Source organism: Leucopleurus acutus (genome assembly GCF_964270905.1).
Source record: "Leucopleurus acutus genome assembly, chromosome: 12".
NCBI classification, from domain to species: domain Eukaryota; kingdom Metazoa; phylum Chordata; class Mammalia; order Artiodactyla; family Delphinidae; genus Leucopleurus; species Leucopleurus acutus.
The window spans coordinates 363,577-390,238 of NC_139154.1; the positions used below are offsets into that span (position 1 = coordinate 363,577).

A 26,662-nucleotide genomic window follows, 5' to 3' on the forward strand; every position below is an offset into this window, starting at 1 on the left:
CGTCATCACGCCGGCCGACTGAGGCGCTTGATTAGTAAAGAGGATTCTGATGGCTGCAATTCCCGCTTTTGCCGGAGGGTGGTAGCAGAGGTCCATTAGTTCTTGTGTGAACCCTTCCGAATTCCAATAATAGGGGACATGGAAAGCTGTCCAACTCTCCCAGTTTCTTGTGTGGTTGTTTCAGATATTTAAGTGCTTACATTCACACTTTTTGTATCTTGTCTGTATTTGTACGTAACGGATATCCTGTATTTTATATAAGAGCAGCATACTATACATAGTCTACAATCTGTCTTGGATAGTGATTTTCCCAGTCAATTTTTGCATACATCCATTCTATTCTCTTTAATAGCTGCATAACATTACATAATTTATATGACCAGTCCAATATTGATGGACTTTTAGTTGTTTTCAGTTTGGGGTTTTGTTTTTTGTTTTTGTCCTCTGTTACAGGTAGGCTGCAATGTGAACATCTTTATACATGTATACAGCTATATATGAATTTCTAGACATAGAATTTCTGCAATGAAAGAGATGCAAACTTAAAAAATTGAAAGATTTTTAATCAATCTAATCTGCCTAATCAACCTTGCAAAAATATTCTATCAGGGTGGACCAACTGAGATAACAGTTACGAAAGGGTTTTCCAATGTTTAAAATTCTCTTCCCACTTCAGAAATAATTACAATAAAATGTTACTCACTGGTGACAAAAAAAAAATTCTATCAACTTATACTCCACTCACAGTGAAACATTTATTGGGTTTCTATTATGAGCCTGGTATCATGCTGGAGGTTGACAGTATGGATTTACATTTTAGACAATACCAAAAAATGCCTGAGAGAGATAAGAGTGGAGCTCAAGTATAACATTTCCTCACATTATCAGGCATAGGGATCTGTACCTGTTAGAAAACCTATGAATCCTGCCACAAGTGGAACGGTAAAGAACAGCATGTCCTACAGTAGGTCTGAAGGTATAATAGCATACTAAATTCCATTGTTATTTATAATAACAACTGTTTTTTGTTAGTTTTAGTTTCTAATTTCTGAAAGTAACTTATATACACTGTTAGTAATCTTCACAACCATTTGAGCTGGGTCAACTGAGTCAGGAAGGTCAGAATTATTGAATGAATGAATGAGTAAAAAGACCACTAGCTTTAACATATCTGGGACAGTTATAGTCTAACCAGGTTTCAATCCACAAGCATTTATTTACAATTCTGAAAACTTCCACGTAATTACAAATGGGACAAGAGTAGTAAATTACTATTTGGATAAAAAAAGATACAAGTTAGCACAACATAGTTTACAAACTTACAATTAGGCACATTCAATTTGGTGCTAAGTCATAAAATATTCTTTTGCAATTTATGAAAAATATCCAATAGGCATGTAATGGCCAAAATGTACAAATGATACAAATATCTATAGACATGACAGTGTACAAATTGTGACATAAATCTATCAGAAACTAGAAAATCTATGTTGGTCCTATAGTTCCAGCTTGCTAAAAGATACAGGCTTTGGGTGGGAACACAAAAAAATCCAGACCTGGCCATAACAGGGTTTCCAGAAAGTATGAGAACTAGCAAAGAGTAGGCCTCTGGATGGGAGTGGGTCGAACATGAAATAAAACAATGCCTTAATGGGTATGTAGTAGGCTGGGATGGAAAATATAGGAGCAAGGGATATTTGGGGAATCAGGGAGCTAAGTATTTGACAATAACAAAATCTACCAGTATCTGATAGGGCCTCAGGTACCATGTAAGGGTTTGAGGGATTCCAGTATTTAATTAAATCACAATGTGACAATGGGAAGAATTAAGGACAGCCTCAGGGATAGATGAACTGGGGATGTTACACAAAGACATGTCTCAGTTAACCTGATGGGTTCAAAATGCAGGAAGTGGGTATACGGGACAAGACAATACCCTAACTGTAAGAATAAAGGTTTAGGTCAGGGTAGGGCCTGATGTTGCTAAGTGTTGAAATAGAGCTCTTTAGTTTCTTCCTCCTACATGTAAGATTCTTTAGAGGTTAAGATGATGCTCAACTTGCAAGCTAAAGTTAAACGGCTGGAACTAGGGAGAGAAAATAAGTTACATAGGCTCGGAACCAGGAAAAGCCTAACTAAGGGTTTGCCTAACTAAATAGAATAGAATGTTGGAACTGAATATTTTAATATGTAAACATTTTACTGATACCAAAATGTGTCTTACCACACTTCCCCCAATCTCACACCACCCACCCTAACCTGCAGTAGCTATGGGTCCCTTGATTTCCATGGAAATACAGAGAAAAGAGACACTGATCTGGCTTGCAGGTATTCAGTAAGGTGTTAGCCTCACATCACATATTAGTATCATGTAAGTAGGCCATCTGAAGTAGGAAGCTTAGGGGAAAAACCTTGAAAAACACTTAAAAGCTTAAGCCACATCTCTATACTACAACACCTTTCACAATTTCTTCTCAGATAAGCATCATCCCCATCAGTGAAAAAACTCATATCTCATAATAGGAAAAACAGGCCTAAAAATTAAATGTGTGTCTTTGGAGGTCCCATCTATGGGATATCTTCCTGGTACTAGAAAAGTCCCCAGAAAGATCAATCTTTGCACCCCTCCCTGAAAGCTTACCACCAAGGAAAATGACTAGATCCATAGATTTCCTCCCTCAAACCAGCTTACCTCACATATAAATCATTAGCAACTCAGCCTTTACTCACATCACCACAGTCACAAGAGTGGTTAGGGAGCAAAGCACCAACCACGGGAACTAAAACAGAGGCAACCCAGGCCAAGCTGGGCTGATGGCAGATGTCTGCTCCTTACACTTGGGTGCATAATGTGACTCACCGCAATGCCTTTTTCACAGACCCTTTTTCAAGTTTCTCCACAAAATCCAGCAGGTCAAGTTCGTTCATGATGCTTCAAGATAAACGATCGTCAAGAGAAAAACATGCAGTATGTCTTACAATGTTGGAGTCCTTAAAAATATGACAAGGAAATAACCATGCAGACAAAACCAGAGCATTTTAAAAAATCTGTGTTCTACAAACATACCAGTGAATGCCATTAATAAGGTACTATGACATAAAACAAAATGAGAAATATATGTAAGACTGTTCCCTTTAGTGTACAGAATTCATGGCAGTTGCCGCACTATTGAGCTACTTACATCTATGACTGTCTGTTCTGGTAATACTAAATGAGGCCAAAGTGTGTCAACTTGTTTCCCACAGAAACCAAAAAATCTACACGAATCTCTTTTCTCCTGTGCCCTTTCACCTTATCTGCTCCCAGTTCTCCATGAATGTCCGCTTCCTTCTCTAATTATTCTCCTCTTCATTTTGCTTGGCCTTGCACCCACGCATGCAAGACAGAGAATCCTAGAGGTCCAAGATTCTAGAGTGGCTGTTTGCAAGGGGGTGGAGATTACAGTAACTGCCACACTGTATATACTTCTGTGCAAAGAAAAAGGGACAGTATTCAGAATGTCTCTCACATATAAAGGAGCTGGATGGCAGGATACCTGTGTGGCCCAAGGAACTAGAGGCAGCAAATTATGGGCAAAAGAATTGCAACCAAAGGCTGGAAGAGGAAAGCTTTGCAAACAGCTGTCTCTAGCTCTTTGGTATTTGCTTCCAGTGGGCAGAGTCTGTTTTGAGAAGCATCAAGCACTGAAAAGAAGACTCCTGCTGCTGGAAGTTGACAGAAAGTAGCATCCATGAGGGTAAGAATGCAAGATCAAGGCTTGTCCTAGAAACAATGCCCATAATGGAAAAAAAAAAAGAAAGCAGAAGAGAAATGTAAGTCACAAGTCCAACCTGGCCCAGCCTGGCCCAGCCCAAGGAAGGTAGGAGTCAAGGAGACGAAACTGAAAGAGAAGAGCCTTGGACCACAACATTCTCCACAAGGTACACGCAACAAATTTCACCCTACGCTTTAACCAAGTTACAAGAAGAACTTCTTAATCCCTACTTTTTCTCCATAAAAGTTGCTATAAGTTCACTAATTAGACAGATATGTTTTCAGAACAACTGTAATAGTTCAACTAGATGGCTCTTTCCTTCCTAAGGATATTAATTAGTTATATATATATATAGCTCTAAGTATGTGATACATAGAATATAATACTCTATAGAATATAAGTAACTGTTAGTTAATGATATTAATGAACGTCTGTAAGAAATGTTGCAATGATTTCCCTAATATAAGAGCCTGGGGGAGGTAAATCTGTCTTCTAGGATTTCCTCCCCAGAGCTCAGAAATTTAGGTGTTGTTTTAGCTCTGCTACACTCTCTCCACCCATCCCCGCCTTCCTGTTGGGGATCGGACCTCCCTATTGGCTATCTCGTACCTGTAAACTGCCTGTTTTGTGACATCATTCTCCTACCAAACCTACTACCACTTGGTAGAGTCTTGGGGTTTCCGTGGACTTGTCTGTAAATAAATTTGGATCATCACAAGTGAGCGGTGACCAGTGACAAGTGACCAGTAACCAGTGACCTTTGTACTGGACACATGCGCCATTCAGCTGCAGCCACTCAGACATCCTCTGGTGTTGTCTCTTCATCCCTCATATCTGCAGTTGATGTTTCCTTTTCTTCTAGGACCATGTCAGGTAAGAAAAGAAACTTTTTAATTTTTTTCGTTAGATTTATTTTGCCCCTAAATTTACTAGTAGATTCAAAATAGCATGGAATAATGAGGGAAAGTATTGAACTAGAAGTCTGGAGACCTAATTTCAGTTTTGACTTTGGCATTTACTATCTGTGTGACTTTGGACAAATCATTGACTGGCTCACAAAGCCTGATATTTTCCTTATCAGTTACGTTAGAACACTACACTGCTTGATCACTCTGATCCCTTTCTTTTCTAATATTGAGCCTTAAAGGGTACCCTTGTAGAAAATGAAATCAGAGACTTCTCAAGAGTGTTTCAACAGAAACATAGAAAAGACAGGTGACATAGAAAACTAGCAATATATAGCAAGATGTTTCATCTCTAAAGGTCTCCCTCCACTAATATTTCGACTAGTTGTAAAGAGAAAATAGGGAGAGAGGATGGAGAGTACTGGGCTATAGGGAGGCACAGAGTCAAACGTAAGGAAGTTTAGGATTGTTTTCATCAGCACAGGCCAATAGGAAAAAAGAGATAGGAAAAAAAAATAAGAATGAAGAGGGAAAGCATAGAGGAGCTCTCAAGAAAAATGTAGTTTGCAATGGAATGTTGATGGGAACCAAAGATTTTAAATTAAAGCAGAAAGAGCATAGAGTGAAATCTGTTCAGAGCAGGGCAAAACAAAGTTTATTGTAGCAAATCCTTATTTTAACAGACTAAGAGGAAAGTAAGGACAGAACAGGGTATCACCAGGAAAGGCAGCTTACCAGAAAAGTCATACTCAGTATTTTTTCTTTTATTGCCTCTCTGAATACAGTTGGCACTTGACAGTTTTGAATATAAACATTTTAGAAATATGTCCCGGAAATGATGCTTCCTATATACAAGAAACCAAAGTGGTTATCTAGGGGTCTGCTTTTCAATGTTTGATTCTTTCTAATTTTTAAACTATGTAGACATTTTACTAATTAAAAATTTTAAATGATATCTTCTAAATTGAATCAGAAGGACTATTTCCCTTGTGTGATATGTAGGTTCTAAGGCAAGGTTGCTTTTCATCTTTACAGTTCTTTCCTTCCTAACACAGAGAGCACATTGATCAACAGCCATCGTTCGTTTTTAGATCTTAGCTACTTACGAAGAAAAAGATAAAGTCAAGCCCCACATGCCTAATTCCACATGAGGGAATTCGCTGGCGGTCCAGTGGTTCGGACTCGGTGCTTTCACTGCCAGGGCCATGTGGCGCGGCAAGAAAAAAAAATTCCACATTTATCTAGAACAATATTGTGGAGTCCTTTTGATGTTTTTACATTTGAAAATCTTTTTTAATTGGATTCTAGTGATGATGGTTTTTTTAGGTTTTGGGATGTCATCTTCTTGGATGTTGAAGATGATTATAATCTAAGTTCTAGGATAAATAAAAAAACCATCTTGATACTTTTTAAGCTTCCTTTCTGCTTATTGTATATTTCTATTCTTTGAAATATATATTTCTACCAGGCTTAATACCTGTTATTGCTGGGTAAAAATATGAATGAGAACAATGATGAAATTCTTTTACATTTATTATTTTGCTGTCTGCTTTGTACCAGTTTTCATTGAAATACTTGTCTGCATATATTGTGGCCCCCTATACATTCACGTTGATTGAATTTTGTTGCTTGTTATGCATTTTTACTGATATATCTTCTGTGTCTGTATGTATTGGCTAAAAATCCATTCAAAATCACATTCTACCGCGTTTTTTGGTTAATAGTATTCACTAAAATAGAGTGGGCAAAATTCACTTTCATAATATTGCATGTATGGTACAGAATGTCATTTGTTAGTAAACTCATTATGCTTTGATACTTGCCACATACCCAAGTTTTCATTAATATCTATGTATTTCTTTTTCATTATGTAATATGTTTTTCATGATTTTTCTTTCTAGAACTTATTATATCTTCCTCCATATAAATCATACGCTATATATCAGCTTATTTATGTATTAATTATTACTGCTATTATTATTGGTGGTGCTGTTATAACCACTTTATAGATGAGTAATCTGAAGTAAGCAGATAACTTTTTTGTTTCCAAAAGCACTTAAGAAATTCACTTTCAGGTAATCATTTTGAGGTAGGATGAGAAACCAGGCTTTAAGAGGGTAAAAATGACTCTTTAAATTTACCAGTTGGACTGAGCTATATGTGAACTCTAGGTAATAGCATGGGAACTCCACAAGCAAAGTGAGACACTGAAGATGACAATGATAATAGCTGTACTATTTTCTAACGGACAAAAAAAATGCCTATATTATAAGTTCTACTTCTCCCTCTTTCTGGCAGTATCATGCTCAGAGTAGCGTCCTGGCAAGCAAGTCAGGATACTTAGGCTCTGAAACCTGGTAAGGATACTAACATAATGAGAGAAGTTGAACAAGTCAACCTGACCTCTCTGAGTCTCAGTTTCCTTCTTCATGAAATGAGACTGTGAAAATAGAAGTTCTCTAAGACCTCCTAGTTCTAAAATGCTCCCAGTCTACGAAACAGCATAGAAGTCCATACTAGTTCAGGCTGAAAGGAAAGATAGGGCAGGAAGAAGGTTGCTTCCAGCCTAGAGAACAATGTCTGAGCCATACCACTTGGGTCTTCTGCCCATCTGTGCCCAACATGGGAGCACAGGCAGCTAATACAGAAGAGTGTAAAACTGCTCAGTCCTTGCAACCATCATAACGGTCTGATTTTCGGTTTCTCAGTAAGTATTGACACTAGAGGTATCCGAATAGCAAGAAACTTAAGATAATGCTGTTCCTCAAACATAGTGAGAATTTATCAATCTCCCTGATGTTTTCATTACCCTCTTGTTCTTACAAAAAATTTCCAAAATCCATCTCTACTTGGAACTCTGAATTCTCTGCAGCACTCTCTTCCTGGGGTGAGCAATGCAACTTCCCTAACAGGAAGTGTCTGCCACTTCTCCAGAGTCTCTGCTCCTGCCGTCAGTTCGGCATCAACTATGGCTACCTCCTTCCAGACACTCATGGGTAGTGCCTACCTTCACCAACATTCTAGTACAACTATGTTATCTGGAGTTACTGACCAGAGCCAGACCTCCACTTCAGCTGCTTCCTATCCGGGTGTTCTTGACTGGGACATCACAGGAAGCACTGAAAAGAATTCTCCTTCACTCGGAGACTTTACTCTGGCAGTCACTGACCAGCACACAGCTGCTTCTTCCATGTTTACGGCAGCCCAGTATGATAAAACTGCAGACACCAATAACATGGTCCCTCTGTATCCATCACTTTCTGCCAGGCTTGCTCAGGGAACACCATCTCAGATTCCAAACTAGGGACACAGCCTGTCACTTCCCTACCAGGAAGGAAGCCAGGTATATTACTATAACCAAGGCACATTGGGGTCTTTACTGAATGGAGAACTTGGCTCCTGCCTGCAATCCTATGGCTCTGTGTCATACACAGGAAGTAGGGCCTCTGTGCAACCAAAAGTGGTTATGGTACTAAAGGAGATTCAGCCCACAAATATCCAACCACCAGCTTCCACCTCTTGGAATCTACTACCCTGTGTCTGCTCAAGCCATCACAGAAACAAGTTTTCAAGGTGAGTACAAACAGCAAGAAAGTTGAACAATGAGGTCAGCATTCAAAAATGGGGTCAAATCTACAGCTGGGAAGTGGTGTACAGACAGGTAGAATTTAGGTCCTGAACCTTTAATGACCATTACCTTTGCTCAGGGCTCTCTGGTTTTAGACTCATATAAGAACACCTAGGGCTTCCCTGGTGGTGCAGTGGTTAAGAATCCACCGGCCAATGCAGGGGACATGGGTTCAAGCCCTGGTCTGGGAAGATCCCACAGGCCGTGGAGATACTAAGCCCATGTGCCACAACTACTGAGCCTGCATTCTGGAGCCCGTGAGCCACATCTACTGAAGCCCACACGCCTAGAGCCCGTGCTCCGCAGCAAGAGAAGCCACCACAATGAGAAACCCACACACCGCAACCAAGAGTAGCCCCCGCTAGCCGCAACTAGAGAAAGCCCGTGCACAGCAATGAAGACCCAGTGCAGCCAAACAAATACATACATAAAATAAATAAGTTCAAACAATAAACAAATTAAAATAAATTAAACAAACCAAAAAAAAAAAGAACACGTAATGCATGGGGGAAGGTGGGAGGGACACTGTAAAGGTCATCTATGCTACACGTACAAGAACCCTGAGAGCATACTAATAGGTACCACATTTTTCACTGCTGCAGCCAATCATTCCCCCTGTACTACCACACTGTCTCACTCCCTTCCCTGTTCTACTGCTAGAGTCTCTTTGGAAGGTGTTTCAGAACTCTTGTTATGATAGTGACAGTTTAACTGTCCTCACTTCCTTAATTTATACCAGAATTTAAGACCTTGTGGTCCGAGATCCTGTCCAGAGCAAGCAGGCTAAGACTCTGTCTTTGTTTATATATTTCATCATGAAGGGTCTACTCCCTCTCCTAATTCATGGTGTGAAGTGTCCTTAGCCTCTCAGGTAAGTGGGGAGAATTGAAAGGACTCTATATGAGAATGCTAGACTTTGTAAAACATTTCATTTTTTAAAAATAAGACTCATTTTTAATTGATTTATAACAATCTTATGAAATACAAAGAAAGCCAAGAATCAGTGACATGAAATGATCACCAGTAAGAATTACAACAGTCACCCCTTATCTCATAGCATAGGGCACTGTCCATGATCCTTAAGAAGAGTTACTAGAAATGCCTTGCCCGTCTTGCCCCTAAACACCAACACAGCAATCATGTACCTTGAAAGGTACATGATTGCTGTGTTGGTGTTTAGGGGGAGCATCTCACTTACCAGGGACTGACTTCTACCTTGATTCCTTTGTAGGGATGGAGACTTCCCTGGTGATGAAACATTCCCTGGGATTGCAACCTCCAAGCCAGACATCTTGTGTGACACAAACTCAAGAACTCCCCAAGTCCTGCAGGAGCAGAAATATTCAGATACTTGAGAGTAACCCACCACCTGAACTTGGGGACATTTCAGGGACAGCTCCAGTCCAGAGTGCCAGTAGTCTCCTGGCCCTGCCTTCAGCTCCAAGCCAGAGACAAATAGAGAGTGAGCACTTGGAGGATATTAAAACAAAGCTTTCAAAGCCTCTGGATGCCTACAGATCCCAAGAGAAAACCAAGAGCCTCCACTACTCCCTTTAGAAATCCCTGATATTCACCAGCTCCTGGCCTGCACTGATGCATCCCCTTAGCCAAGAGGAGCAGCTGCTTCTGAAAATGCTGATCTGGGAAAGAACAGCCTGAGTCTTGAGGACCCAGGGACACCTGAAAATGGGATGGAATCTAGCAGTGGTTTTGCAGACATTACTACACTGGCGGAGGATATTCACCTTCCCCAGCTCTTTTTTTCTTTGAAAGATCTTGATCAATCCAAAGGTCCCAACGTGATCAAAGCCAAAGACACCAGAGCCATTAAGGTGAATCAGGTGCAGCAAAAGCCAAGTGTCATAAAGGTTCCCTCTGCTCAACCCAGGAAGAACAAACATAAAGCCTCTGAGCCTATCATGGTGCTACCAAGGCCAAAATCCAGCCAAAGAATCCAGAGTGCCTGTTAGGGGGAGAAGTGCTTCTATGCCATGCTGCAGTCAGGGACAGCGCTCTTGTGAACACGGCCAAGCATTCCAAAGGCAAACCTCAGAAAGCTGCATCCAGAAAGATCAGCAAAACGAAGAGCCACGGGCAGGAAAGGACCACAAGGACCAGAGGAAGGAAGAAGGCTGATGAGAAAAAGCAGTCAGGGAACAAAGTCAAGGCAGGAGAGAAGCCAACAATTCCCCAGACGAAGCGAAAGGAACACCAAACTGAGCTTATCCAAGAGAGCTTTAAAAAGCCTCGAACCTCCCTAGGCATGTGCAGGCTGGCGTCTGTGAAGGTTTTTCATGCACTGGGGGAGAAGAATGATAAGAAAACTGGGCTCTCTTCCTGTCGGGTCTTGGGAAATTCAAGCAACCCTAAACACCCCCAGCTATCCAGCCATGGAGGTATACCCCACCTGAGGGTAAGAGTCCTGAGAAAACTCAAGTCAAAGCCAAGAAACCAGACAGCAGTGCTGAGAAAGAGTGTCCATCTCCATCCCAGTAGGAGCTGCCGCCTCCTGGGAAGGTCAAGTTGATACCTCTGCCGTTTTCTGCCTGGGACAAGCCTCAAGCTCGACCTGCTCCTCGGAGGCCACGGTCTCTGGCCTCACATCGGCCTGCTCTGGCTGACTGTGCCCAGCCTGCTTCTACTAACTCAGCTCAACCTCCTGCAGTGAGTTCATCCCAGCCAGCTCCTGCCTCTTTGCCAGGTCCTGCCAAACCACCTCAGCCAACTATGACTAACCAACCCAACCGGGTTGGACCGACCATACGCAGCCTCGTGTCCCTCAGTCTGCTGCTCCTAGGCCTGCACCCTATGGAACTTCATCTTGCACTTCTCTCCAGTGGGAGCCTGTTCCCCCTGCTGTGACTAAGCGCCAGTCCCCACCCAAGCTCCAAACCCCATTTCTACTCCAAGACTTCAGCGAGCAACCAATTCCATGGAGGGAACCCAATGTTCCTGAGCCAGTAATGTCAAAGCCCATCGAACACGAGCAGAGGCCAGAGCGGGAGGCCATGAAGAGACGGGCTCAACAAGAACATATTGCTGCCAAATACACCTCTTTGGGGAAAGTGCAATTTTTCATTGAGAGGGAAAAAGAAATGGAAATTGCTGACTACTACGGATATGTAAAGTCAGAGCTGCTAGGAGTGTGGGTGCCACCTGGGGGACCAGCTACTCTTCCATATACAGATAAGACAGGTATAAATTTCTCTATTTATTTTGATATATTTTAAAACAATAAAACTGAATAAATAAATGTAATAGAATTAATAGATGAGTAATAAAGCTTTTGAATCTTGAGATGCTGCTAACTGTGGCGTGTTTTAGCTTTTTGGTTTGTTTGTTTGTTTTTGATGGGGTTGGAATCAAAGTCTGCATGAGAAAGGAAGGACTGAAAGTTGGATGGGAGAATGAAGGAAAGGGGAAGAAAGGGGTAAAAACTGAGGAAAGAGGAAGGAACTTGGCCCAGGGCTAGGAAGGCCAAAAGAGATTTATGGATTTATGAAAGGAAGCAGGAGTGAGGATGAAATGGAAGAAGTAAAAAGCAGGGTCAGAGGTCAGGGTTGAAAGAACCAAATTTGAGTAGAGTTGAAGATGACAGAAGGTGAGTCTAGGTTTACTAGGAGAAACAGAAAAAGTCTCTTGGGGAGGTTGGCCTTAAGTCTCACAACCACCAGATAGGTATTTAAGAAAACAGGAGGTTCAGGACACATCTCTGAAAGGTTTGAGTTGCCTTATCCAGGTTTGATTATAGTGAGAGGACAGGGAAATCTACCAGAGAGGTGGCTAGGGCTCAGAGTTATCCTAGGGGCAGCTGACGACAGGGGCAGAGCCAAGGAACTGCTGCATCACGAGGCCCACGAGTAGGCCCTGGTATGTTAATCACGATGTACTCAACATCTAAGCTCCAGGGCAGCCAATGCACTCTTCAGTTAATCCTGGCAACAAAAGGCAAGGCCAGTATTCCTGTGCCACTTCACTTAGAGAGGTGCAGCAGAGGGCTGAGGTCACATCGTGTGTGCAGGTACAAGGCCTCAATTTGAGGCCCAAATGCCTCCAAAGTCCTCAGTATCTGCAAGTGCCCGCAGGCGGCCAACCTGGCTTTCAGAGGACAGCATCCTGAGGTTACTGGTCGACGAGATCAAACTTCTGGACGGGCCTAAATATTAACTTGCAGGGCTTCTTCCGTTGACCAGGGTGCGTGCCGCCTTCTGTAAACATCACCATCTACTGAAACGCATGAGAAAATCCGACGGAAGCATCCACTCTCACGGGTGAGAGCGGTGGGGGCACGCACACTGGGCAGCTGCTCCAACAGCCACAGGACCCAGGCACCCAGTGGTTCACGGGCTCCCTGGGAGGCCTCGTGGGGCAGGTCGAGGGAGTGAGGATGGGAGAGAGCGGCAGCGGTGGGCGTCAAAAGGAATGCAGTGGGGAGAAGGGAGAGATGGAGACAGTGGATAGTGGATAGTGACCATGGGAAAACTGGCAATTTTCATTTTCAACATTAATTTTTTGAGATGTCATTCACATGCCATAACATTCACCTTCTGAAACTGCAAATTCAGCGTCATTTCGTACATTCACAAGCCTATGCAACCATCACCGTCATCTAACCCATCACGTTTTCATCACCCCACAAAGAAGCCCCTGTAACCATCAGCAGGCCCTCTTCATCCCCTCCTCCTTCAGTCCCTGCAACCATTAATTTCCTTTCTGTTGCTATGGTTTTGCCTTTTCTGGACATTTCATGACATAATACAAATGGGACCACTGTGTGTGGCTTCTTTCACTTAGCATAATATATTCAAGTTCGTCCATGTCGTAGCATGTGTCAGTACTTCATTCCTTTTTATGACTGTAATATTTCACAAATACACCACATTTTAAAAATCCATTCATCCATTGATGGGCATTTGGGTTTTTTACACTAATAATCTCCATTTATTGACAGTTTATTCTGTGCCAGGCAGCATCAGGCTAAGTTACTGACCTTATTTCACAGATAAAGAGGCTTGGAGAGTGTGAAGAGTTTGCCTAAGATTAAGAGCTAGCAACTGGGGGAACTGGGGTTTGAACTCAGGCGAACTTCAGAGGTAATAAATTCACATGACAGAACATTAGAAAAGATCCACAAGGGTATTCAACGAAAAGTCACCCTTTTCCCCACGTGCCCCAGCCACACATTTCCCTCCTCAGAGACATCTGCTTTTGCCGTGCTGTGGATCCTTCCAGAGAACTATTTATACCTCAACGTGTATGTATCACAATTTATTGACTAATCTGTCCCACTGATTTGAAATGTCACTTTTATGGTATAATAGATTCTTATACATATTTATGTTACTCTTTTCAGAGCTGTCCTGACTCTTTTTTGCCTATCTTTTATGTTTGCCATTTCTCTAAAATTCTTTTTATCTTCTTTTTGATTAAAAAAATTTTTCCTTTTCTTGTTTGTTTCTCTTAAGACATTATCCATTATGTTCATTCACTCGTATTATTTAATTAATTAATTAATTTATTTATTTATTTTGGGCGGTGTTGGATATTAGTTGCAGCACGTGGGCTCTTCCTTGTGGCTCGGGGGCTCTCTAGTTGTGGCGCGTGGGCTCCAGAGCACGCGGGCTCAGTGGTTGCGGCATGCGGGCTTAGTTGCCCTGCAGCATGTGGGATCTCAGTTCCCCAACTAGGGATTGAACCTGCATCCCCTGCATTGGAAGGTGGATTCTTAACCACTGGACAACCAGGAACTCCCCACTCTTGTATTATTTTAAATTTAGTCTTCATTTCTGAAATTTTTTTCTTTTATTTTGAATTCTGTCCTGAGTTCTATCATCTTACCTAATTCTGATTTATGCTGTTCTTTCATGGTTTTTTTTATTATGGTAAAATATACATCAAAGAAAATTTATTATTTCAACCATTTTCAAGTATACAATTCAGTGACATTAAATACATTCACAATGCTGTGCGACCATCACCACTATCCAAATTCAAAATAATTATGTCTAAAGATTGAGCAGGACCTCAGAAAGATGGAGGCAGCAGCATAGTTTCTGAATCTCTCCAAACCCTTTCATGGAAGTAGATCAACTAAAACCAAACACCCATAGGTGGCATTTATCAGCATTTACCTTTTCCAGAACTTTTTCACCATCCCAAACAGAGACTCTAGAGCCATTAGACAGTAACTTCCCATTCCCTCCTCGATCCATGTTCTTTCATCTTTTCCATTGTTTTTCCTAACATCTTTTAGCCCACTTTGAAATAATAGGTTACAGTTTTTTTTTTTTTTTTTTTTTGCGGTACGTGGGCCTCTCACTGCTGTGGCCTCTCCTGTTGTGGAGCACAGGCTCTGGATGCACAGGCTCCGGATGCGCAGGCTCAGCGGCCATGGCTCACGGGCCCAGCCGCTCCGCAGCATGTGGGATCTTCCCGGACCAGGGCATGAACCCATGTCCCCTGCACCAGCAGGCGGACTCTCAACCACTGTCCCACCAGGGAAGCCCTAGGTTACAGTTTTGATCTGTTTTGTGGACCTGTCTTTTCCAACTTGATTTTATTGTCTGAAGAGATGCTATTCTGCTCCTTATTCTCTTTTTTCTTACACTACCTCTGTATGGGATTTGATCCCAATCCTTTTTTTTTATTGATTTTTGGATGAAAAACGTTTTAAAGCACTTTGAAAAGGAGGTGCGAGGCCATGTGGAAACGTGTTCCTCATGGCTGTTTCATCAATGCTTCACTTATACTGTTTTGAAATAACTCTTTTCCAGGAGGCATAAACCAGTGGGCTTTATCATTGGACAGAGTGCAGAGAAAGGACCCCACGAAAGCTGATCACCTTAGCAAAAATGATTTAGTTAATGATTTCACCCAGGATTGGTCACCAACCAGCCTGGGAAACTCAATGAACCAGAGACAAGGTATAATGCCATCTTTCCTTCTCTCTGCCTCAGCTCTCAAGGATTGGTCACCTACATGTTATTCATAATTATTACTTGGTTTCTGTTCATAATTACTATCAGAAGACACAGCACTTATGGGTCTAATTACATTGCCCAGCTACGCACCATTCTTCTTCATTTTGGCTTCCTGTCCACCAGCAGGAACCTGATTTATTTTTGTTCTCCCTTCACCACAGCCCAGTAATTTTTGTGAATGACTCTCAGTCTCGCCAGAATCTGTACCTCTCACTCTGCCCCAACATCCCACCCCATCATTCGCTCCCTGAAGTGTACTCTAGAAATTTAGGTAAACTGGATATTTTAACACGGTTCACCATCTCTTATGAAACCAGAAGAAGAGCAGCTCTCTTATGGAATGACGGAGAACTTGTAAGGATAAAACACCAATCTGCAGGAGAAAGGGAAGAAAAGAATGATGGAAATAGTTTCCTGAAAACTGTTTTTACATTATGTTTTGTTTGTTCCTGGTAAATAAATTGAAATCTTCTAAACATTAAAAAAAATCTAAACCACTAAATTCAATAATACAGGAATATAACTTTTTAAAAAAAATTTCTTTGGCTGCGCAGCATGTGGGATCTCAGCTCCCCAACTAGGGATTCAACCCATGTCTGCTGCATTGGAAGCACCAAATCTTAACCTCTGGACCATCAGGGAAGTCCCAGGAATATAACTTAAAGGAGAAGTTATAAACCCCTTGGTTATATGAACTGGAGATTTTTAGTAAGAAGTCATGTATTTTAAATGACTTGGAGCTTTAAAGAAAGGAAGGAAGGAAGGAAGGAAGGAAGAAAACAGAAAAAGGGAGTTCCTTAGTGGGCAGTGGATAAGACTCCAAGCTCCCAATGCAGGGGGTCCCGGGTTCGATCCCTGGTCAGGGGCCTAGATCTCACATGAATGCTGCAACTAAGAGTTCGCGTGCCACAACTCAGGAGCTGCAACTAAGGAGCCTGCCTGCTGCAACTAAGACCCAGCACAACCAAATAAATTAATTAATTAAAAATATATATATTAAAAAAATAAAAAGGAGGTGTGATTGAGAATTGCTTTTCTAACTTCACAGAATTTCTGTTTGTCTGTTTTTTTAATGTAGTATTCAAAAACACAGTGGCTTACTTTCAGAGGTTTCCTGGCTCTGCTGCCCTCCCTGACTTTTACCAAGACATTTCCCTTTGTGCCTGTTTTTCCTCCCAAAAGTTTCTCTTCTGTGTGGGTCACATCCTGGAAAGGAGCTCTGGCTGCTCAGTTTGATGATGTAGAAGGGCTAGACTGCTCCATCCCTTTAGACTATTCTGGGCCCCTTGTCCTTACTCACGTTAGAGTTTGGTAAAATCTCTCCCAGTCAGCTGCTGTTCTCATATTGGCCCACAGTGCTTTCCAATGAATACCTGCTGGCATTTTGAAGGACTCCTGTCTTCATGTCCATCAGATGCTTGCTCCTGTCTGACACTTCCTTTGGTGCAGATGCTGGGACCAGGCAGGTCTCTATGGGTGGTGGTCTGACACACCCTCTTGTTTTGGGGTTTCTAGTTTCTCGATAAGTGTTACCCATGGGCACTTGGTTTTGGTTGATCTAGTTCCATGAGAAGGTTTGGTGAGATTCAAATGATGTGCAACTGCCTCCATCTTTCTGAAATTCTGCTCCATCATTTGCCATAATTACTTGAAATGTGTGTTCCTATAATTTTCAGTTTCCCGAAGCAGAGCCCCATTTACACTACCCTCGTTAGGACTCTGGGTCAGAAGAGGCTTTCTGAGTCTCCTCTGTCTGATGTCTCATGTGTGTATTTGCTCAGTCCATGTTTTGAATAGGAAGTTAAAACACAACAATCTAAAGGGCTCATGGGTTGGGGGACATTTGGCCACCATGAGAGGTGGAGTAAGCCTGTGGGCAGGGGGAGAGTCTGAAGGCAGGTCCTGGTCAGGAATGTGTATCTTTTCCTTCCCTCTTTTCCTTCTCTTTGATTGACTTTCCTAAGCATGTACAAAATGGAATCTCCAATCTGCCCTCCTCCCCAGCAAAAGACCTGGTCCATGCCCAGTTTTCTTCATCTCAGTTCATGGTAATATCATTTTTTCGGTTGCTCAGGCCAGAGACCTTCGAAATCACTTGACTCCTCTTCTTCCCTGCCAACGATGCATCAGCAAACTCTGACTGCCTTACCTTTGAATTGTATCTAGAACTTGTGCACTTCTAACCACTTTCCCCCATTTCCACGTTAGTCCAAGCCCCCATCATTTCCTGCCCAGATTACTAGGAGAGCCTCCCAACTCAGAAGCTTCCCAAACTTTCTAGATTTACAGAGCCTTTGGTGTCTCACCTCTAGGCTAAAAGCAATACTTAACAGTCCCATTTATTAACTAGTTGGGTGCCAATAATTAATAAGCATTTATGTTTGCAGTAGGCTGGATAACGACCACACAAAGAGATCAGATCCTAATTCCTCAAACCTATAAATATTACTACCTTATTTAGAAGAAGGATCTTTGCATATGTGATCAAATTAAGGATCTTGAGATGGGGAGGTTATCCTGGATTATCAGGGTGAGCCCTAAATGTAATCATATGCGTCTTACAAAATGGAGGCAGAAAGAGATTTGATAGAGACAGAAGAGGGAAAGGCAAAGTGACCATGGAAGCAAAGACTGGAGTGTTGCAGCCACCAGCCAAGCAATGCCAGCAACCACCAGAGGCTGGCAGAAGCAAGGAACGAAAACTCCCTCAAGAGACTCTGAAGGGAGTGTAAATCCTACTGACACCTTAATTTTGTCCCAGTGGTATTGATTTCAGACTTCTGGCCTCCAGAACTGTGAAAAACTAAATTTCTGCTTTTTTTTTTATTCTATATATTTTAATGAATTTAGTCACAGAAATTACTCAGTTGCTGACAATTGCTACAAATGCACCTAAAGCCCCTTTATTTATAGCAATTTAACTAGGACAAAACAGTAGAAATACAGTAGAAATACATCAGGAAAGTATCATTTCACATTGTTTGACTGAATACACAGCACTTTGAAAATTGAAGAGTATGGCTCTGTTCAATGTCACCTTAAACGTGTGTGAACAAATACCTTATAGTATATCTGTAATTTATTATTTTCACTTATGTTCCACACTTGTACCTTATTAGATTTCTGTCACCCTCAAAGAATGCAACAGAATATTAGGAAGAGGCAGTTCCAAACTCATAATAAATTTTTTAAAAGAAATTGAAATGGTCCCTTGCTTAATTTATACTATGAAATACAAGTGAATTTTCAAAGGCAGTGGAAAACTTAATGCAGGAAAAATATGAAGAATACTCCAAGTTTTGACTTTGAAAATGTTTAGGTAATGTAAAATATAAAATGATTCACAAACAATACCTTAACTTTATTGTACCATACATCATGTAGTGCATGCTGTATTTATCAAAGCATATTTAATTTTGAACTGAAGCTTAGCATTTCATTATTTTTCTGTACTGTACAGTGAATAATACTGATAAACTTCTGCTTTTTAAAGCCACCAGTTGTGGTGACTTGTTAGAGCAGCCACAGGAAAAATGCCCCATTTGCACAATGATACAATGCTCCAACAACTAGGTAGACGTTTGAAAAATAATACATGTGAATTAAAAGGAAAATATTTTTATTTCACTCTGAAATAACCACAATTACTTGCTAATGGAATGTGGGGGACTGTTGGGCACTGTACAACATCTCAAACCTTAGAATTAAATTGGGTGCTGCCAGACTCATTTCCTGCTCCACACTGATCTTCAATTAGTACTTGACTTTTGTTACAACTACTGCCCAAAATCCCAGGTTCACAATCATATGACAGCATTGAAAGGAATATAGCACAACCTAATGCTGAAACTGTGAACTACCTACCAGCTAGAAGCTCACGTGGTATCTAACAGATGTCAAATATTGCTGTGAATCCTTCAAAAATTTTAAATATCCTGCTATAGGCTGGTGAATTTATGTGGTGTCCTGGGGGGCGCCCCAGTGTACCTTGTGAACCACAGTCCTGACTGGCTTTCCTATTCCCACCCTTGCCTGCCTAAAATTTGTCAACACAGCCACTGTAATGATCCTTTCAAAACATTAGTCAGATCCTGTCCTTCTTCTGCTTGAACCCTCCCCACGGCTTCTCATTTTTCTCAGTGTCAAAGCCAAGGTCCCTGCAATGGCCTATGTGGCCCTACCTATATCGGGGGTCAACAAATAAACAGCCAGACAGTAAAAATGTTAGTCTCTGTGAGCCAGATTGTTTTTGTCTCAACTATTCAACTCTGCATTGGTAGCATGAAAGCAGCCATAGAAAATATGTAAATGAATGGGCATGGCTGTGTTCCAATAAAACTTCATTTGCAAAGACAAGTAGTTTGCTGAGCCCTGATGTACATGATCTATTGCTATGTTCCCTGTCACTCATTCCACTCCCATCATGCTCAGCCCTTGCTGGTCCTTAAGTACATCAGAGAGCTCCTGGCTCAGGGCCTTTGTACTTGCTGTTCCCTGCCTGCTGTTACCTCCAAGTCTTTACTCAAATCTTTCCAATGAGGGTTTATCTGACTACACTATCTGAAATTACAACTGTCCCCCTGCACTCCTCCTTTCCTTCAATCTGATTCCCTTTACAGAGCCCACTTCTCCCATGGTATTTAGAATCTTCTAATATACTATGTAATTACTTATTTATCACATAATTGCTTGTAATCCATCATTCCCCCACCCATCGCTAGAATATAAGATCCTTGAGGGCAGGGTTGTGTTTCTTTTTGTCTGCTTTGTTGGCTAATATATGCCCAGTGCCTTGAACAGTGCTTGGCACAAAGTAGGTACTCAATAAATAGTTGTTGATTGAATAAATGAATGAATAAATGAATGTTTTTCAAGGAGTATAAATACAGCAGTATGCAATTCTTTATCTTGCAATCAAAGTTATAGTGGTTGGTCATATGGCAATATTTTTGTAAATAAATATGTAAACCAAATATAAAATGATAAAATCCCTCAACCCAAACTGTACAACTCAAATAGTCCTAAAGTTTCTTTTCTCATTTAACTCTTGTTGAAATTTTCAACCTTGAGAATGGCACTCTTACCTAAAACAAAAGGCTCTCAGCTATCAGGAATAAATCGTATAACTCACAGCTAACTACTAGGTAACAAAGGAAGAAAATACGTCTAAAATAAAATTGACTACTTATGCACAAATTTAAGCATTAATTGTAATAATACACACACATTTAAAACCTTTACAAGCATACATTAAAAACTCATTTTCCTGGGACTTCCCTGGTGGTCCACTGGTTAAGAATCTGCCTTCCAAATGAAAACAAAAAAGAATCTGCCTTCCAATGCAGGGGACACAGGTTTGATCCCTGGTCGGGGAACTAAGATCCCACATGCTGCGGGGCAACTAAACCCGTGCCTCAGCTACTGAGCCCACATGCTCTGGAGCCGATGCATCACAATTAGAGAAGCCTGCGCACCACAACGAAGACCAGGGCAGCCAATAAATAAATAAACATTGTGCTTGCATGATATATCTTTAAAAAACAAAACAAAACCTCATTTTCCCAACTAGATATTTTTCTTGGTGACAGGAGACACTATTCTTCAAAACAAACTACAGGTGGAGCCCCAAACCTCAGATTCACCTCAATGTTACTAGTTTTACTGTAGCCTTCTCAAGGAACAACTTCTTCATGAGGTAATTCCAACTCCAACTGAAAAGGAACATAATTTCCATGCATTCATAATATACACATGTGTCATACATATATTTTTGTCCCCATTGCTTTTCACAGTGACCCTTAGAGATTAAACACTCATTTTCAATACAATTTTATTGGCATTGTGACATTAAAAAGTTAGTGTTATGTCCTTTGCTAGGCAAAAAACAGTTGTCTAATATCTCAGGCCAACAATTTTGTGTAGAAAGTAACATAAACAAACTGAAATTTTCAGAAGGAGCTTTCTTTTCCCTGATTTAGAAACCCTGGTAAGTTTAGCCAGGTTTTCAGATCAGCAGTCCCTCTTTGAATGTTGGATTTATGTGGGTGTGATAGAGGGGCTATCTGGCAGGAAAATCCTACTCAAAATCAAAATAGTAGTTCTTTCATAAGATTCAAAATTTTAAGTTAATAAGACAATGAGGCAGAAGATCTTTTTTATTATAGCAACTATTTTTAGAGTTTAAAGAAATTGTGGGTATTCTTCTGGACAGCAGTAGGCCAAAGCAATTCAATTACTGGGTAATACAATCAGACTCCAAAGCAAACGGGTTTCTATTTCAGTTTTAAAGCATTTAGTACTTGTTAAGCACACCCATTTATGAAATAGTATGTGTAGATAAATAGAAAAGTACTTGCCAATTTTGCAGAGGTCAAAAGCAAGCAAATTCATTGATATTATATAGTGGTCAAGAACAAATGTATATTGATATAATATTTCTAGACAATCTTAAATATTAAACTTTGTTCTTTAGTCTACTAATATTTTTTAAAATTTATAAAGCTGAATACTATACATTGGAGCAGGGACAAATTCAGAGGTAATATTTAACAAAATTCAGACTAGAAATTGAAACAGCTTTAAATATTAAAACATTTAATGAATATTATGATGACCAAGAACTAATATTGCTAAACTAAAACAAATGTGCACCTGCTTCTTATGTGATAGTAACCCCATGAACAGAATCAGTTAATCCATGAAAACATACAGAGAAATTTCTAGTAACAAGCTGATGAAGTCTTTTCTTAATGAAGATTTGAAAGGCTTTCAGTTTGAAAAGGTAATAGTTGTAGAAGATATGCTTTTCAAATTTACGGGTAAAATTTTGTTGTAACATATGCTAAAAAAAAATTAATGATTTAACCAGTATTCAAAAAAGAACGTGAGGGGCTAAAGTGGTGTGCTAAAGTCTACAAAATGAAATTTACTTTTAGATCCTACTAGTGGAAACCACTAGAATGCTTGCTCCCCAAATACTCTTCCTCTGGAAACCTTGCCACTAACAAGGATGGACCCTAACAGCCAATGAGTCTAATGTGACCTACCTCTCTGGCCACAAAGATTTAAAACAGAACTGGACATTGAGTTTCTGAATGTGGCAATGAACAAAATTAAGGTGAAATCAAGAGCTGAGACTTGAGTAATTTCTAAAAAAATAAGGGAATGGAAATTTAGAGAAAGTAAATTTCCACATAGAGAAGACCCGAGGATATGTATTTAGCAATAAAAATAAAAGTAAAAACACAGCTCATCTCCTGGTTTTCCAATGACTTAGTAGTATATATAGGGCATTGATAGACTGGTGGGATAGTGTTCAACACCCAATCAATTCTGATAAACCTCATACAGTTTTCTCCAGAGAACTGGGACAAGGTAGCTTTTTAGGACTGACATAATCATTTAACATACCTCACAAATGTGAAGGACATGAAGGCATGGGGTAAACATGAAAGTTGCCAGTCTAATTCCAATAAATGTATGATTTATGTAATAGATTTTATCTGATTCCATACTTTCTAAGCTTTTCTAAGGGATGTTGTATTACAACTTGTGTAGCCTTTCACATGGTGGAATGCATCGGTGGTTAGTGCAGACATTTTAGGTTAGCGCAGACGTTTACTGTGTCCGCGCTAACCTAAAAATAAAAGTTAGCTTGGTCGTTGGGTCCTTTAACTATTTGTTTCCCCTTTCTTCCCCGTTGGTTTTGTTTTACCAATGTGGCCGCCGACCCGCTCTCTCCTCATTGGTGGGTTTTTCCGCAGGTGGCAGCTCTAGCCCCGCCCACCAGTCGCCGCCCCTTGCCCTAAGTTCTTGAGAATTAACCGATAGACCAGAGGGAGGGGGCGGGGTGGGCGCCGGATGTGACGTTTCCGGAAGCGCCGAGTGTCGACCGCGGGGACAGGTGGGGAAGGGTACCGGGAGTATGGTGGGGCCGGGCTGCTGAGCGTGGTCGGACTCTGGCGCGGAGCGGCCACCGTGAGTGTGGGGCCTGCAGCCTTCTCCTCCCCGCGACCCCTGCCCGGCCTGCAGCGCGCGAGGCCCCTGACGGCTCTGGTTCCCAGCCGGGCCCAGCGCGTCCCCTCCTACCGCACGCGAAAGACCCGAAAACCTTTGCTGATTTTTGCCGGGTGTTGACAACTTGGGCTTGAGTGCCTTCGAGAAGGGGGCGTCACGCAGTTGTCAGGAGGTCCCTCTCCACTGTATATGCCCCCTTCGCTCGTTCCTGCTACTTCCTTTCGCCTCCTCCTCATCTTTCCCCCTCGGTTCTTTACGCCACCTTCCCCCCTTATTTACGGATACTGCATCTCCTCCCTGGAGTGTTGCTCAGCTTGTAGCTCTGGGCACCACTTCCTGGCCTCGGGAGGAGGTTCCATTCTCTACCAAAAGATCCTCTACCAAGAGGGACTGAAGAGCAACAAGCTTGCTCTGCTTCAGTTAGCTTTGATGGGCTTGGCCCTGAGTTTAGTAATTAGACAACTTGGGGAGGTTTTAGATTTGCTAGTAGCTTTCTGAGCCCCTAAAAAAGCTCCCACAGGAGATGGAATACCTCTACATCCCTGGTAGTCCCCACAACTTTTGTACTATTAGGGTGTTTGAGAAGAAGGTCGGTGGAGGAAGTGTGACCTAGAGATAGAATTGGCCCGGAGAAGACCATCTCTGAGGGAGGGGTTGGAATGGAAAACAAAAGCAGTGGATAGACAAATGAAACTGAAATGTCAGGATTTCTGGGCAGATAAGAATCCCGACTGAAGCAAAAGATCTCTGTTGGGAATGAGTAAGGTTTAAGATTAAAATGAGGCCAGTTGACACAGAGCCTTGAATTCCAAAATCTGCTGTAGCTTGTATATTCTGCAGCATGCTGGTTAGGATGTGCTGTAATTCAGTATGTATCCAATTACCAGAATCTTTTTGGAAATGATCGTAGAGTGGTATCTGATTGGAAGTTGGAGTCTGATTCTAACAGCAACAATATCAAGAAAGATTATAGAATGACTGCAATCTGAGACCCAAGGAGGGAAAACTTCCAGGGTTTTTTGTTGGTTTGTTTTTTGCATTTCAAGTTACCTTTGTGTCCTTTTGTTATTCAGAGAGTACTTAGTCTTTGAAGATAGATTTGAATAAATTGTTTTCTAGGTCTAAATTCCTTGCCCTGAAATGGTGAATGATGTTGTAGGTTGACTGGAATAGTGGTTTCATGAGCAGAGTTGGGATTATGAACATTCATTCCCACACCATGTCCTCTAACTAACCGTGTGCTCAAGTCAGTTACCCTCAGGTTAAATGATTAGCTTGAAGTCAGTTATCATCATGAAAGTTCATTGAGTATACTCTACCAGGTACTGGGGTGGATGGAAGTGGGTAGCTGGGAGGAGAGATAATGGAAAAAATATAAGATACTGGCCCTCTTTTTGTGATGCCAAGGGCAGGGCTACCTAATGACATGGAATGATTAGCATTAAGAGAGAATTGAAACGCTAATGGCTCATTATAGTTATACTCTTTGTACCACCTAATTACGGTGCAGGGATTATGGGTTTTTGAATCTGCCAATCCTTTCGTCCTTGTGATATGGGCTTCCTTGAGGGTCTCAGGCTTCTTGTGGGAAAGAGACCTTATTTGATATGAGCTACAGCATGTGGTATGTTTCTTTTAATTTCTTTGTAAGGTAGAGGTTTGTGGGAAAAACACAGTGTACTAGGCTGTGCTCGGCTGATGGGGGCCTTGGTGTTGATGCCATCTTTTTTTTTTTTTTTTTTTTATGTTTCAGAACTTCTTGGTCCTGATGTCTGACCGTGGAGATGTGAGCCTCCCACCCGAAGACCGGGTGAGGGCTCTCTCCCAAATGGGTAGCGCAGTGGAGATAAACGAAGACATTCCACCCCGTCGGTACTTCCGCTCTGGAATGGAGATTATCCGAATGGCATCTATTTACTCTGAGGAAGGCAACATTGAACATGCATTCATCCTCTATAACAAGTATATCACGTAAGACGCCTCCAGTTTCCTTTTTCTTTTCCGGTGACTGATGCCTCACTCATTCTGTCCTTGTGCTCGTTTATTTCAGCTCAGAATTGCTAAAACTAGAGAACTTTACAGCATCATTATCATTAATCATTTTTGCTAGCAGCTCTTACATATTGGCTGTCCTTGACATTCAAAAACATGAGTACTGAAAGTGTTATTTTCATGACTCAGTAATTTCATGAGTAAGAGACCTAGCTCTTTGGCTTGTGCCCACATGGCCCAGCTGTTAGACAAGAGAGTTGGTGTTTAAACTATACATGTTTTGTATTGATGAATGTTTTTCGCTGTCCTCTCTCTATTAAGACAGCCAATCAGAGAATTATTGTTGAAGTTTAACAGAGCCCAAATTCCTCACCTCTGCTTATTTTGTAGCAAATTGAATGACTCAGGAAAAAGTTTTTTTCTTAACCTTTATCATAAGCATAAAAATCATCAAATAAATAGTGATCACCTACAGTTTGTATAGCTCGTCATAAGACCTTTCCCTTGAGTTGCTTAGCCTCTTGCAGCAGAAATTAAAGATTTCAGTTCAGTTAACAGGAACAATTGCTAAAGCCCCAGTGATATTGGAAAAGATGTCTAATTTAGGAAGGGAATAATGTTAAAGGGTCTCATTTATAATTTCTAGTTTTGTTCTTTCATGATACCAGGATCTTAAAATAATAATAATTACAGTGTATTTGTATGGCTCTTAAATAGTTTGTAAAGTATTTCACCTGCATTATTTCACGTGATCGTCACAGTTCTGCGTACATTGAGTAAGGCACATCATCCTCCCATTCTGCATAGGAGGAAACACCCTCCGGATTTAGTGGTAGGCTTTGTTCCACAGTTTGGAGTGACAAAACCTGGATTTTCTTAACTCTTAATTCAGGATTCATTCTACAACATAGGTCCTGTTCTTTTTGTTTTCTTTTTGGTAATGTTTAATAAATTGAAGGTAGTCTTTTGAGATCATAGTCTTGAGCCACACTAATTTTTGGTTATTTTTTATTGTTTTTGAATAGGTAACATGTATGTGTAGTACAGAATTCAGAAGGCACAAAAGGGTGTATATTTAAAAACTAAATCTCCCTACCACTCCTCTTTTCCCCCAAACCTTTAGCTCCCCTCCCCAGAGACAATCACTCTTATTAGTTTCTTTTTTTTTTTTTTCTTTTGCGGTACGCGGGCCTCTCACTGTTTTGGCCTCTCCAGTTGCGGAGCACAGGCTCCGGACGCGCAGGCTCAGCGGCCATGGCTCACAGGCCCAGCTGCTCAGCGGCATGTGGGATCTTCCTGGACGGGGGCACGAACCCTTGTCCCCTGCATTGGCAGACAGATTCTCAACCACTGCGCCACCAGGGAAGCCCCTTATTAGTTTCTTAT

The 26,662-nt window shown here is 41.2% G+C and overlaps 2 protein-coding genes across 4 annotated transcripts in view; both read left to right on the forward strand.

The window, feature by feature from the left end:
• Positions 1 to 4,528: 4,528 nt before the first annotated feature.
• Positions 4,529 to 23,404, forward strand: LOC309970163 (uncharacterized protein C2orf78; the record flags this gene model as incomplete). The annotated part of the gene is given in 13 exon segments (XM_082852419.1): positions 4,529 to 4,628; positions 7,486 to 7,961; positions 7,965 to 8,180; positions 8,182 to 8,233; positions 9,520 to 9,798; positions 9,801 to 9,883; positions 9,885 to 9,906; positions 9,909 to 10,205; positions 10,208 to 10,660; positions 10,663 to 10,781; positions 10,785 to 11,022; positions 11,025 to 11,410; positions 23,147 to 23,404. Coding segments are annotated over 13 exon segments (2,979 nt in total).
• The window catches only part of STAMBP (STAM binding protein), a 34,703-nt gene continuing 31,181 nt past the window's right edge, over positions 23,141 to 26,662 (forward strand). Inside the window, exons 1-2 of one of the 3 annotated variants that reach the window (XM_082852327.1) lie at positions 23,141 to 23,171; positions 25,038 to 25,255. In XM_082852327.1, the coding sequence (XP_082708453.1) occupies positions 25,053 to 25,255 (203 nt within the window). In that variant the 5' untranslated portion in view covers positions 23,141 to 23,171; positions 25,038 to 25,052. Of the gene's footprint in view, positions 23,246 to 24,456; positions 25,256 to 26,662 lie in introns of those variants that run through there. The other 2 variants (XM_082852328.1, XM_082852326.1) reach the window with 2 other exon arrangements.